The 15354-nt window shown below is 32.9% G+C and overlaps 1 protein-coding gene and 1 long non-coding RNA gene across 3 annotated transcripts; one reads left to right on the top strand and one right to left on the bottom strand.

Annotated features, from left to right (window-relative positions):
• Positions 1–799: 799 nt before the first annotated feature.
• Positions 800–3078, bottom strand: LOC114076324. Its single transcript, XR_003577134.1, has 3 exons — positions 2919–3078; positions 2698–2771; positions 800–1343 (listed from the first exon to the last, which is right to left on the bottom strand). It is a non-coding gene; the product is annotated as an uncharacterized LOC114076324 (long non-coding RNA).
• A 1324-nt stretch (positions 3079–4402) lies between these two features.
• LOC107015067 lies at positions 4403–14213 on the top strand. 2 transcript variants are annotated; one of them, XM_015215233.2, is made up of 7 exons: positions 4403–4650; positions 4745–4774; positions 8920–9009; positions 12415–12541; positions 12767–13049; positions 13163–13217; positions 13765–14213. In XM_015215233.2, exons 1-7 carry the CDS (start codon positions 4540–4542, stop codon positions 13786–13788), a joined length of 720 nt encoding a protein of 239 aa, XP_015070719.1. In that variant the 5' UTR covers positions 4403–4539; the 3' UTR covers positions 13789–14213. The 2 variants fall into 2 exon arrangements, with proteins under 2 accessions (XP_015070719.1, XP_015070718.1); XM_015215232.2 differs by having other exon boundaries at positions 4405–4650; positions 13800–14213.
• Positions 14214–15354: the final 1141 nt, after the last annotated feature.

Here is a 15354-nt window from a genome sequence, read left to right as displayed (position 1 = left end):
CAGAGAGAAATACAAACATTAATAATTAGATTCAAATCCAAAACAGAGAAATAATATGGTAATTAGCTGAAATTTCCATCAAAATTGTGAAATTTGGTAATTGATGTTGATGAAGTAATGAGAAGAGATATAAAACTAAAATAGAAATCATTAAGAAATTTCATAAAGAAATTAATGTTGTTCATTGAGAAGTGAGAAGATATAACGGTGACATTAATGTCGTTAACAGGTGGAGCAATATTAATAGAAATAAAGAGTTTTAGCCTATTAAATTGTCAAATATCATGATGTGAAACTAGGACTCATAAGCTAGACGCGGAGACACATATATTTTAGCCATATTGGCTTGGGATAGTGAAATGACCCTGACTTTGATGTTTAAAGATAAAAAATAAATATGTCGAAATCAGCCTTTTTTATAATAATAGTAACGTAACAAAAAACTAACATGTCAAAACTAGAATTTTATATAATAGTAATAATAATATGAGACATACTAGATGGCTTAAGCCTGTGCAAGCACGAGCTCAACGATGTGTTTTGGTAACCTAAAAAATTATGTGTTATTAACATTTGCAGAACACTAAAAAATTAGTATCATGTTATATATGAATACCCTCGTGACTACCTATTCTTTTTTCACTTTGGCCTGACTACCTACATTTTTTCCATGTACTAAAAAGGGAAAGCAGGCCACTATTAACTAATATTGTCCTTTACAAGGCTCTAGTTTTATTTTCTTTATCCACAAGATTTGAATAAAGTTGCATTTAGTTCGCTAACCTAATAATAAAATGTGAAAGCCAACACCAAAATATTAAAGTGTTACATGTATGAAGCTCGTTGTATGTTTCACCAATCACAGCAACATAAATAGATAACTATAAATAAAATATAAACCTTTGTAGTCAAATATGTATTGAGAATGCAGCAGGTGAGATAAGAAGTATGTGATCAATGTACGGATCTATAACAAATACCACTTCTTCTTTGTTGTCTGGGCATTTGGAACTGTTAGCAGTTGTGGATGAACTTCAGGCTTTCTATGAGTTTTAATTTCTCTGTCAATTGGCACCACAATAAACTCAAGTTGGCCAGCAAAACAAACCATCCAACCTAATGCAAAGAGTAATCATTACTATGTAGAAGTGCTAAGGTTACTCCAACAACTATATCCAAAAGGCATTTTAGCCCCATGATATCCTAATTCTTGAAGGACCAAAATCGCTTTGCATATTGGTGTTGTTGTAACCATTCATTTGCTAAATGCACTCTTTTTGAGTCCACACTTATAGAACTGACTTGGCCCATTGGACATAAGAAATAGAGCATATCCACGAAACCTGCAAGCATGAGAACAATCAACTAAAGTTCTTTCACTGTGCTTAAAGGACTACAAATTGTCAACTGCCAAAAAAGAGAAGAAAAAAAAAAAGGAAGCCACCACCATACACCTCACTCTGCATTTACATGACCAGTTCCTAATAACGGGAGGGCAGAAATGAAAATAAGAACTTTTATTATCATCTCATTACTCAGCTTCATGAACAATATGTTATTATTCATAATTATTTGTACTAAAAGTCTATCATTGTCTTCTAGTACAATTTCTTAGATATGGAGTAGTTATTTATTTATTGTTATCTCTAAATCAATTTCGAGGACTAAATTGTGTACGTAGTTGTGTTTGTATCCATGAGAAGATGTTATTTGTAGCACATATCAAGCTTATAATTAGTAGTCATATTATACTTTCCTATACCATTAAATGAAGTTGCTTTAATGGCTACGACCTACAATGACACCAATAGAAAAACGAAATAAAATTACAAATTGGAGAAGGTTTCTTACCTTATAAATAATGATGAAATGGTTAGATGATAATTCAATCACAAACTCAAATCATCATTTTGACCACCTCAAAGAATTTTCATTTCCATTTCTGAAACAATGTTGTAGATATAGGACAGTACATATTAATTGAGACAAGTTATAGTCGTTGGTTGGTTCTTCAATAACTAAAACTGAATGTCAACATCAAAATAATAGTAAGTTGAATGCGGAAGCAGGATAAACCTAAAGATTAGATTTTTGTCACACCAATTTGGACTTTTTACCATTCTAAAAAAATATTGTCTACATGTCTTTCTCTTTCATATGAGAAACTCACCTTTTCATGTAAACAAAGTACAATAACATAGCCAATGTAATCCATAAGTGAGTTCTGTGGAGCTTAAAATATAACTACCACATACAGGTAGAAAGGTTGTTTTAGAGAGATCTTTCTGGAAAATTTTCCAGTTCATATAGGGGGACCATCTCAACATCATCATGTGAAGATGTTGTCACCTTTACAACATAAGTAATTATTGGTGATGCCTAGAATAAATCAGTAGGATATGTACGACTTGAACTTAGACTTGGACTTGCACATGAAATGCACGACTTGGACTCCTCCTTGTGTCGGCGGTTCATTTTATTTCGATTGCAATTGATTTGTTTCTTCTTTTTAATGGTTCTTTGAATGCTTACATATGTTTTGGATTCTTCTCATATATAAATAAAAGTACATGAAGTTATCAACCCACAATTGAAGTTATGAAAATCGACAAAAATAACATATGGAAATGAAAGCTTCAGAAAATAAAATTTAAAAAGAAATTGTAACAGGATTATAGAGAGACAACGAAGAATTACCTCAAAATTGAAGCAGTTTTAGGAGAAGATTGAAGATGAAAAGGTTGTACTTGGAGAAGCTCGAAGATGAAAGGCTACGGAGACAATATATATATGAACAATCAAAAGCAAAGATTGATTATCCAAAATTTACAATTAAATTTTGGAATGAAGAACAAAAAAAACCCTCAAATAGGGAAGGGAAAATTGAAGACGAGTAGATAATAGCAATTGAGAAATACCTGGAAATTGCAAGAGTACTTTGAGAAGAACAAAGATGAAGCATGAAGTTCTATTGCCAAGGCAAAGGATGAACAAAGATCAAAAGAAGTGCATGAAAGCCACCTATAAGGCTGTAACAATTGAACATCAAAGAAAATAGAGGGAAAAAGGTAAACCTAATAAATCAAATTAAGAAATTGAAGATCAAACAGATAGATGACGAAGATAATAACCTTGAAACTGTATTTTGGATAAGAATGAGAATGAAGAGTCGTGGAAGAAAAATAGTTCATCTCCTGCTTCAATTGATGAGAGTTGGTGGATGCCACGTAGCAATGACTAGACAATCACGTGGAAGATGATGAGTTAGGGGAGCGAATTGAAATGCTAAAAATACCTTCAACCAATGAAAAAAACACCTCAAGCAGACATGTTGATACCTTCAACTTTTACTCACACTTCTAATATAGTAGAATTTTGAATTTTGCTTAAGAATGCATAGATTTTATTTGCTTATTATTACATTTGTTGAGCTATGTTTTCTTTTCCTAAATGGTGATGACTTTTTGAAAATATATTTGATAATATTATAAGAATAATAAAAAATTTGACCAAATATTAAAGTTTAATTTATAATTATAAGAATTCGAATAATAATTTAGCCATATTTTAATTTTATTTTAAAAGCAGAACAAGAGCAAATTCACTAGTATGACATAATTGCTAAATCAATTAGCTTTAATTGATTGTAGAATTATTTTATTAAAAGAAGTTTAAAAATGATATATTTAGGATGATTAAACTGCAGGGACGTGCATCGATCAGTTTGGTTCAATCTTATGTATTATCGGTTTTCAATTTTTAAATACACTAAATCAATAACCAAACAATCAAGATATTCTTTTATCGATTTTTGGTTTTTGATCGTTTAGTCTTTGATTTAACTAATAAAATGTTTATAAAATAAATAGATGACTTTTCTAATAATTTAACGCGATAAGAAAATAATATTATTTTTTAAATATTCATAAAATAGAAACAATGATAACTTACCTGAAAAGAACTATACAAGTGTAACACAAAGAGAAATTAAGAGAAATATAATTATTACTTTAGATTTTGACGTGTTGTATAATATGAAATGTGAATTGAAGGCTAAAAGATAAAAATAATAATTAGTAAAATATTGACATTAATATTTAATATTTATGTATAAAGTAGAAATAGTATACTTCCATCTTGATGGATTATCGTTTACCAACTAATTTAATACTATTAAAAACAAAACTAAAGCGATAATCCAATTAAAACAATTAATAAATATTGTATTCTTTCAAATTAAACAAATAAAAAATATATAAATCAGATAAATAACAATTAAAATATTAATATTTTAAATAAATATTAAAAAAGGAATAAAATAACACTTTTTTTTCAATTCTATTTATAATAGGTTTAATTTTTTCAATTCGATTTATGATAGGTTTAATTTTTACGATAAATATGTGTGACTGCAATGTGGTGTGACAAGCCCTAAAAGTAGGAGGTGAACCCATACGTTAAACCAAAGGAAAGAGCACAACATTTTCATATGAAATTGAATTTGTTTGTTTGTTTGTTGTTTTACATGAATCTCCGGCAATGAATAGGGCGGCGTTAATCAGCTCTCAGGTTAACCCTATTCACATAAGGGCCTCTCTTTTTCATTCTTCCCCAATCTTGGAACGCAGAAGACGCACACATTGGGATTCTGTAAGTCTCTCTCTCTCTTCTACGTGCAACACAAGCCAATTTTCATTTCAATTCTATATTTTCATCAAGTTTGCTCCTTTTTCTTGTTGTGCAGGGAAAGAGTGCCAATAAAGGCTCATCAAGGGTAAATACGCTATGTTACTTCAATTAGAATTTTTATTTGCTCTAAAATTTACGTTTTCCTTCAGATTATGACTAGTGGAATTAAATTTAATCTTGCAAAATAGCTATCTCCCTTTGGTTTGGTTAGGTTAGGTTAATAACCTTACCTTGTTGTTTTAAGTTTTATTTATTCTTGACATGGAATCCCCAGAGTTTAACATGATAAACTAGCAAAAGCTTGTGCATTTTTAAACAAATTGGTAAAAACTTAGAAGTTTCCTGTAAATGAAATATTAAACAGAAAAAATAAATCCAGAATGCTTACTTTCCGTCTTAACTTGTCATGCATCACACAAATTCTTGAGTATTTTAACATTCCGCGGTTGGCATGGCTGGTTACTTGAGCATTTTATGTATCTGAATTTTGGAGCCGTAGCTCATTCATGTTTAACCTAGGAACGGTTGAACTACTAGTAATTTACAATAAATACTTGATTTGTCTTTTCTTCTCATTGCACAACAACAACATACTCCGTGTAATCTTGCAAGTGCGGTTTGGGGAGGGTAGTGTGTACACAACCTTACGCCTACCTTGCGAGTATAGAGAGGTTGTTTCCCATATAGCTTCAACTCAACTAACGCATATCAAAAACCAAGAGTTGAGCAAATACAATACTAAAGAAGTCATATTGAAAAACAATGGAGAAGAGAACAATAACAACAACAAATAATAAGATAACTGGCACAAAGGAAACAAGTAATACTAAAATCAAAGAATAAGTAAATAGGAGAGTAATAATAACAATACTGATAAGGAGTCTAGACAATGCTTGACTACCTACTAGCTTTCTAGCTTTCTGCCTGTGAGGAATTTTGGAGAAGAATATTACGGAATTATATTATGTTTATCTACATTATTACACAAAGACCTTATTTTGTAAACACTACAATACAATTCATATTTCTATTATAAGTAGGATTGTGTATACCTATTCCTATTCTAACACTACCTCAATACACGACCTCCAAATCTTTCTATTCAGGGTCATGCCTCGATGAGCTGCAAGTTTGTTTTGCCTTGTCTAATCATATCTCCCCAAAATTTCTTCAACTACCTCTACCTCTCTTCATACCCACCAAACTCAACCTTTCACACCTTCTGTTGGGGCATCTATGCATCATTTCACATGTCCAAACTATCTCAGTCTCGCTTCCCTCATCTTGTTGCCACGGAGGCAACTCCTACCTTACGTTGGATTAGTGTTGTCAAAAGCACTGAAGCGCTCACTATAAGTGAGAAGAAAGGCGAAGCGACAAATCATTTTGTCCCAATGTCAAAATGCAAGTAAAGGTCTTCTTAGCAGTGTTCTGTCTACATGATGTTTTGCTACTAAGTAGCTTTCGCAATCATCCTAGTACACCAAGCCTAAAAATTAGCTACATGACATAAAACTTTCTTTTGTACTAGACTAAAGAGGATGGCAATAATACTCTTCCCTGCTGCTTCTGTTGACTCTTGGCTTTAGGAAACATAGTGTTCAGGGTGGGGTTTACCCAAGTCTAATAAATTAGTTTCAGGGTGGGGTTTACCAAAGTCAAATAAATCTGTAGGCTGTTGTCTTAATGGGAATATAGGCTTTTAGTTGATTGGAACTCATAGATTGAAAACGATAGTGTGTTTCTGAATGTAAGACACAGATCTGTTCATGTTACTCACTGTCAAAAAATTTATGCTCATCTTGTGATAAAACTGTTGCATGGGCTCATTCTGTGGGAATCGCGGATTTTCAGCATTTATGATGCAGTTTTTCTGGGTGTGTAGAAGCCAGAAAGATTTTTTTGGTTTTGAATGATGTTTGCTTATTTTTTGTTAGGGATGTTCATGGTTGGATTTGAGTTAGTTTTTGGTTAAAACCAAAAATCAAAGCATTTTAGTCGGTTTTTTAATTATTAAAACCATAAACCAAGTATAATTCATATTCATTTGTTTGGTTAGGGGGTCTAAGAAACACAATGATATTTCACTCTTTCATTTTTCTCCTACAATTAATAAAGAATTTTTCATCCCTTTCCACCTATAATCTGTTATTAACGTTTTATTGTGGTAGCGATAATTTTCTTGGATTATGGAGAAAATATCTTTAGATCTATTAGCTTTAATCAAGTGAATAAAGTTGATAAGAAATATTAGAGATATAGAGGCAAATCTCATTGTTGTTTCTTTTAATAAATGAGTTTGGATTCACGACTTTGTTAAGGAATCAGCTTAAGGTGTAAAGTTCATTAGCCTATTAGATATAAATAATTTTTTCTTGAAAATTATGCAAAGTATTTAAAGTTATTTATAAAAATCAATATACTGTACTCCCTTTGTTTCAATTTGCTTGTAACAAGATTTTTAAATTTTGTAGTCTCAAACTAAAGATATTTAGAATGTACCAGAATTTCAATCTTTCATTTCTTAAACATGTCACGTGGAAAATTGAAATTAAGGGGATGCCTTTGGGAGCCAAATGCAAATCCACAGGCATCTCGAATGGGGTGATTGAAAAATGTGAAAAAAGGTTGGTGAATCGGAAGAGCCATTATCTTTCTTTAGGTAGAAAATTAACACTCATCAATAGTGTTTTGGACTCTTATGTCTACCTATATGATGTCTCTTTTCCCTATTCTTGATGGTGTCGTTGATAGAGTAGATGCTTTGAGAAGAAATTTAATGTGGGAAGGAAATAGTGAATCCAGGAAATTCCACTTGCCAAGAGAAATACTCTTATTAAGAGTAGACATGCAGGGTATGGGGGTAAGGAATTTAAAAATCTAGAACCAATGTCTTGTGATGAAGTGGCTGTGGAGATTTGCCACCACTAAGCAAGCACTGTGGGAAGAAGTATTACTGGCCAATTGTGAAATGGAGGATCACTGGATAACTAAAATGGTCACTAGCACTTATGGATCAAGCCTTTGGAGAGCCATCAGAAACCTTTTGGCCAAAGTTCAGAGGAAATTGTAGTATTAAATTGGGTAATAGTCGGAAAACCTCTTTTGGGAAGATATATGGCTACAATAAGGATCTTTAAAAGCTTTGTTCCTGAATATTTTCACTCTAAGCCAGCAGCAGAGGGCGACTGTGGCAGAGATATGGTCAAACCAAGGGTGGAATTTGAGTTTTAGGAGATCCACATGTTGGTGGAGTTTTATGTCTTGTGGTAGTTCAAAGGAACTACTGACGCACATAATAGTTTGGGATGGCAGGATCACTATCAAGATGAACTGCATAGTTTTGTATTTTTTTGTGGGTGTAAATAGGAGTGCATAGAATATTTAGAATCAGTTACAGATGTTTTAGATTCCTTGTAAATTTTGCTTTAGGGCTGAAGATCTTCCTTCTACTCGTGTTATGGCAGGTTCTGATTTTTTGGAATAGAAAATAGCAACCTTCTTTTAAAAAAAATTGAAATTAAAGAGGTGTCATAAAATGAAAGGGACATCCTTTATGAAACGGACTAAAAAGGAAAGTAAGGCAAACAAATTAAAATGAAGGGAGTACATATATAATTATAAAAATTGTGTATATAATTTATTGGTTGGTCTGATTTTTTCTTTGCTTTGTTTTTTAATAAAAACCAAACTAAATATCATCGATTTGTTGAAACATAAATTTAAACAAAGCCAAAACTAAATAAGAATGAGTTTATTTAATCATTTTGGTTTGATTTTCGTTTTGGATCGGCTTACGGTTTTTAACCGAACCGTGAACACCCCTAGTTTTAATCTATAGATTTTATGAGGTCAGACTGAATCTTCCCATAATTGCAGTGTGGTTAAATTTATATATTGCTATATAAGAGTGTTAGCAAAAGTTATTGGTTCTGATACAATAAAAATAGTCCTGGGTCCCAAACTAGTTTGCTGTGTTGCACGAATTTTCGATATCCATTCCGTTTCATCTGGATCATTTTCATCCCAATACTCAATAATTTGTCTTCTAAAACAAGTTTTTTACAATTTCTTTTTCAATTTTTTTGTCTTCTAAGACAAGTACAAGTAGTGCTTCTGATAAGCATATAAAATCCTACTCGGCCAGCATTCTATTTTAGTTACAGGTATATGCTTCATTTTATGATGTTTTAGGTAAATTTTTATATTGATTGCCATCTATTGTTGCAGAAATCATTCTTCTCCAGAAGATATAGGAAGCTTAACTCAAGGCAGGCACTGTTTGAGAGTGTGAATGGATTTGCTGAACAGTTTTTCCAGGTCATTCATGAGCCAAAATAGATTATTTATTGCTGAATTCGCGGTCCTTTAAAATGCTTCTATTGATATAAATAACATTTTTTTTCTGTCTCAAAAAAAAATGTTATTTTTTTCTTTCTAATTTTTCTAATTTATAGAATGGTCAGTGGAACTTTCTATATGCTAAAATATTTTCTTGCGTGTGCTTTGTGAGTGTCTATGGAAGGTGTATTTGGAGGGGAAAAAGGAAAGCTTAAGCCAGATGTAGAAGAGATACGGAGTTCGACAGTTTCATATGGTCCTCCACAATGAAGCTGTTATAAGTTTGACAATGGATTGGGCTGGACTTATGGGAATTTGGCTCTTAGCATAGGCCAGATCATGTTAACCCTTGGGTTACTTTTCAAATGATCTGTATGAAATGCTTCTCTCTTTTTGTTCCTGCCTGCTGAGGACCAATGTTTCAAAACAGAAAACATTATCATCTCATCCTCTTGACTTATTTTGCATGACTAGATGTTTGGTAGAGGCATTGAGGCTTGTTTAGTAGTTGTGAAGACTGTTGTGCTGCACCATGGGTAATGGGTATATCATTAATGAACAAAGCCGAGGTCTTTTATTTGAACATGTAAAGTGCAAGACGACTAACGAGGGTCCATTCTGTGATTTGCTTGATATGGAATTGAAAAATGTTATTGTTGCCTTATTTCCATTCGTCGTTATTGCTAAACATTATTGCTAACATGTGAAGTGCAAGACGACTTTTGAGGGTCAATTCTGCGATTTGCTTGATATGGGAATTGAAAAATGTTATTGTTGACTTATTTCCATTCATTATTATTGACATTGAATAAATTTTAGTACTTTTGCAATGGAGGTTCCTCTTTTCCAGTTACACTTTCTTCTCGTGTTACTAACAACATTTTTTTGTTTTTGAGAATGATAACTTTTTTTCCTATTTATCCACAGATATACTACATCAAAGTAGCCCCCCTCTAAAAGTATTACAAACTAGACTGACTCCATCTGTGCTTTTTGTCACATATAGTCTATAACATCATAAAGTTCTTCTCCCTGTACTAAAACTTTATGTTTACACCAAAAATAATAAAGAGCTATACAATTCATCTTGAAATTCTGCAAATTGTTCTTCTTGCCCTCAAAACATCTTTGATTCTTTTCTTTCCACACTGTCCACCATATACAAGCTGGGACAATCCTTATCTCTCCTCCTTAATTGTAGTATTGCCTATATTGATCCAACAATTTAGGAGTTGTGCTATGTTTCTTGGTTTCACCCAAGTGATCTTCCTAAGGCTGCTGAATATTCTCCATAATGTCTGTCCATTTGCAATGGAAAAAGAGATGGTTGACTGTCTCTGCCTGTTCCTCACACAAATAGCATCTTGAGCATAGTTGGAACTTCCTCTTCTTTATATTTTCTTGTGTCAGCACTGCTTCCTTTGCTAGTAACCATGTGAAACAGTTTACCTTGAATGGGATTTAGGTTTCCATATCATCTGCCATGGCCAGAGCTCCATCCTGTCATTTGAATTTGAATGATTGAGATCTTTGTAAGCTGACTTGACACTGAAAACCCCCTTTGCTGCCGATCTTCCACACAACCTTGTCTTTTTCCTAGTCAGATTACTAAATTGTGCCATTGTATCATGGAAGGCCACTATGTTCCCCATCTCCCAATCATTTAGATTCCTCCTAAGACGTAAGTTCCACCCCTGTCATGTCCACATGTCAGCCACAGTTGCATTTTGTTGAAAGCTTATAAGTCTGGGAATAATTGTTTCAGGGTTCTTTGGGCTACACCTTCATTCCATTACTAACAACATATTCCCTTTCCTAGAAAGAGAGTTTTGAGTTTAAAAGCTTGGAAATTTTTTGGCCTTATCAAGTAGCTGCTTACATTGCATTCAGTTTTCGAAGCCTGAAATCACTAGACTATGACTTTGTAAGGGATGTTTTACTAAAGAATTATGTTGACACAATTTCTTAATTTAAAGGCAAAAGGGTCAAAATGCCACTCTACTTTCATCTATTAGCTAAGTTTGTCCCTAGTTACACTTTCTTCTGATAGGGGAGACAGTAGATTTAGTAGATTTTTTAGGGAACTTGTAAAGAATACCCATCTGATGTGGGATGGAAGTTTCCAATTCATCATATTTTGGATGATGAATTTTTTGGTGTGAATATAAAGTTACCCTTTTTTCAAAAAAGTGTCCCTAGTTATACTATTGGGCCAAATATGTCCCTGCCAATACCAAAGTATGCAAAAATGCCCCTATTTTGGATGGAATCCCCAAATCAAACAAACATACCCGAATTCCCCTAATTAACCCACTACCCTCTTTAACCCGACCCAACCCACTAAACTAGATAACCCATATCGAATCAAGAAAATATACCCGGTGTTCCTCACATTCATTCCCCTCTGAAAGAACTAAAATAAATTGTATATATAATGCTGCAGTCTAAATCAGTTTATGGTCGAAACCTTAATTGTTTATAGTCACACTTTTTGCTTCTATGTAGAGCATTCGGGATGTAGCAAAAAGCTGGAAGATATAAATGTTGCATCCCTTAATACGGAAGTTCAATTTTGATACTTCTTACTGCTCAAGTCTTTCTTCTCCTGGAAATCTATCCTCCCTCTCATTGATAAAAATCCTTCTGTGCTACATTAGGGGTTTGTGATGGAGGTCTTGGCAATCCACAAGAACAAAGATTACTAATTCCACCTTGGGTATTGTGGGATACCGAAATTTCATTGCCTGAACTTCCTATATTGATGTGCTTTTAGCCTGAATTATGCAGTGCAGCCAGTCTTCATTACATTCCTGTATGTGGAACTCATAATCAACGAAATCCACTATAACCTTACCCTCAGTTGTTTTCCAAAAAAAAGAACAATGGTGTTTGAGATGTGATTCTTCAGCTTCTTTGAGGTCCATCACTAGCTTATGGGCTCCTGTGTGTTATTACATCTTCACTCCCTTTTCAGTTTTATCGGAAGAAAATTTTTAGAGATTAATATAATTGGGGTATAATTTGATATAGGTTATTTAGTGTAGTGGTCGAGTCGGATTAAAAAAGAGGAGTGGATTATTTGGGGGAAATTGGGTATTTTTGTTTGATTTTGGGGATTCCATCCAAAATAGGGGTATTTTTGTTTGATTTTGGGGACTCCATCCAAATAGGGGCATTTTTGTATGTTTTGGTAACAACGGGCATATTTGGCCTATAGTATAACTAGGGACAAATTTAGCTGATAGACAGAAGTAGAGGCCATATTTTTAACCCCTTTCCCTAATTTCAATTCTGGACTTTGTAGCCTACAGAGTAGTCCAATCCTATATAATTCTTATTTTTAAAGAAACTATTCCATTATAACATTGTTTTTCAGCATTTCAGAGCTGGCAGCATGACTGTGATGAATATGACCCATCTTCAAGCCGGGACAGTTCATGGTTTAGACGAGATTTCAGGGCCAGTGGACACAAAGGGGGAAGATCAAAGAACAAGGGACAACATCAACACAGTAAGTGCACCTTTTGTAATGTAATGCAGTATATAGTTTCTAGAGAACTTCACCTTTGTTGGAGTTTTATCTTATAAAATACAACCAATTTTAGCTCCAAAGTGTCATGTAACGAGCATAATTTTCTTTCTTTGCGTATGTCGTTTGACAAACCAGGCCATTTAGCCATTAGCCTGTGCCTTTTGAGTATTGAGCAATAGCTGATTTTCATCAACTCATTTTCAGGAGTGTTCCAATTCTTGGAGGAGGAGGATATCGAGATAGAGACCTTTTTCAGTTCTACATTTGGTGGGAACAGATACTACCACTGGTCATTTATCAATGAAGAACCACAATGGAGGAACTCATCAAACTGCTCTAACAGCCGTCAGTGGAATTGGCGGCATCAGTACTCCGACTATGATGAGTCAACAGACTCTGAGAATTCAGAGTCAGATTTGAGTTCAGAGCGTCTGACTCTTGGATTGAATGCATTTGGCCCTTTGAATCTGGAAGATATTAAGAATGCGTGGGTGTTTAATGAATTGCCAGCTAGAAAAAATTACTTTGTGATGTGCTTTTATATTCTTATTGACAGAAGTAATGTCTATATCACTGATTGCACATGCTTTACATTTGCAGATATCGTGTGTGTGCACTGAAATGGCATCCTGATCGCCACCAAGGCTCATCTAAGGTATATCTATTTCATTACTGTTACAGTTTTCACTTTTCCCTTTTCCACCTGCATCCATTATACTCCACTCGGCTTTTCTTAAGGCGCATACAGCACGTGTTTTTCCTTTTTCATACACAAAATATGTTCAATCCTATGCTTAGCTCCATGAGTTCACACCTATGATCTATATGTTCCTTTAGCATTGAGGAACTGGCTTGGAAGAATCTGTCTTGTGTGTCTTGGTCTGTTATCATGCTTCATTCATTAGGTCTTAGGATTAGCTGTTTTCATCTGACTGATTAGCTGAGCTCCTAGTGCTGGTTAATATATTTTCCCTTGGATTATACTGACACTTGCATATACTATCAAGTCCATGCATTAGATGTCAATTCACACATATACTAAACAGATGAGAGAAAAGAAAAGGAATCAAACATTCTATTCCAAGTCAGTATTCCATACCTGTTAACTTCTGCTCAGAGCTTATTATTGCCTCACTTTTCTCATGAAATTCAGATTATTTATAGTATCCAAGCTTATCTTTGTTTGTTTCTCTGTAATCCAGCTTACATCAGATAACAAGGTTTGATTAATTGCCAGGTTGTTGCTGAAGAGAAGTTCAAGGCCTGCAGTGCAGCATATCAATGTTTGTGTGATAAACTGGGAGTAAGTCAGTAATGGAGCAGATCACAGTGACACATCCTAGATTACTGGATGATGATTTTACTCAGTTACTGAGTCTCCAAGAGGACTTGAGATACACTAACCTATCAATAAAAGAGGCCTTTTAGATTTTATTTGAGATGGTACTTGCACAAATAGGAAGCTATGTCAAATTAGATTATTTGGAAGCATTCACAGTTTTTGTAGGAGAGTTTTTTTGTTACCCTAATATATTGTGCTTGGCTTTGTCCCTTATATGGGATAGTTTTAGAGACCATTCTCTTGGGTTAAATTGTTAACACTGACTTCCTTTATGATTTATACTAAGCACATTTATCTTTTTTATTTTGATTTTTTTTGCAACCATTCTTAACTTATTTACTGTAATTTGACTATTTTACCCTTTCTAATATTCAACTTGTAAAATTAATTAATTTTATCAAATTATCTTATTTAATATTTTTCAAAATTAAGAGAATGACAAAAAGCAATGATAAGGCTCGAGACAATGAGAAATTTTATTTAGTGAGTTGCATAACCAAGATTACTTGTATGAGTTTAGTTTATTATTTGACAAGTGGATTTATGGGTCTCACAAATTGTTTTTAAAACAGAAAAGAATGGTGATAACAAAATCTACATTTTTCCTACGATAAATTATATCAGTGAATTCCTGTTAAAAAATAATTATTTATGTTAAATATACTTTTTAATTATTACCATTTATACATCTTTAATTTTTCCTTTTCTCTGTCTCGCTCTTTCTCCCTTCCTTTCTTTTCTTTCTCCTTAATTGTCTCGCTCTTTCTTTCTCCTTTTTTTTCGTTTATTCTTTTTTTCTATTGTCCTTTCTTTCTTCCTTTCTTTTTTTGTTGCTTTTCTCCCTCTCTTACTATTGCTCTGTTTCTCTTTGTTTTCGAAGAATAGTCAATGATTCTATACTGTATTAAATTTGTATCAATAGTTAATTAGACAAGTCATATAATCGTAACAAATGAAGAGGTATAGAAAACTGCAAAATGAACTAAATTTAAATAAAAATGTTTACAAATATATTAAAGTATGAATTATTAAAGAGAAGTAAATGAAGATGCATGAATTAAACTTGAATTAAAAATGTATACAAACATATTAAGTTGAATTATTAAAAGAGAATTAATATGAATGTAGAATGTAGAAAACAAAAGAGCATTCTTTGATCTGAATGTAAACTGAATAAAACTTATATAAAAAATGAATTAAACAAGTAACTCAATCGAACAAATAAATCACTTAATTACAAAATAAAATTAAACTTGTATTTAAAAGTGTATTACACAAATATTAAAGCTGAGACAAATGAGAGAATTAAGCATGAATAAAAAATGTAACAAATCAAATATCATACAGTGATTTATAGAGCGAATTAAACTTGTATCAATAATTAATTAAACAAGTATCCAATAATAACAATAAATAAATAAATAAAAATTACAAAATGAATTAAATTTGC

The sequence above is a fragment of the Solanum pennellii genome, chromosome 3, assembly GCF_001406875.1.
Source record: "Solanum pennellii chromosome 3, SPENNV200".
In the NCBI taxonomy this organism is placed as follows: Eukaryota; Viridiplantae; Streptophyta; class Magnoliopsida; order Solanales; family Solanaceae; genus Solanum; species Solanum pennellii.
The sequence above is the reverse complement of the archived record's forward strand: the minus strand, read 5'-3'. Positions and strand labels throughout refer to the sequence as shown.

What these genes read in the sequence shown, in the direction of transcription:
- LOC107015067 (XM_015215232.2), top strand. Translation starts at nt 4,540, where the DNA reads ATGAATAGGGCGGCGTTAATCAGCTCTCAGGTTAACCCTATTCACATA. An exon ending in CCAATAAAGGCTCATCAAGG is followed by an intron (nt 4,775 to 8,919) that starts GTAAATACGCTA and finishes CTATTGTTGCAG; the next exon opens with AAATCATTCTTCTCCAGAAG. An exon ending in CAAGGGACAACATCAACACA is followed by an intron (nt 12,542 to 12,766) that starts GTAAGTGCACCT and finishes ACTCATTTTCAG; the next exon opens with GAGTGTTCCAATTCTTGGAG.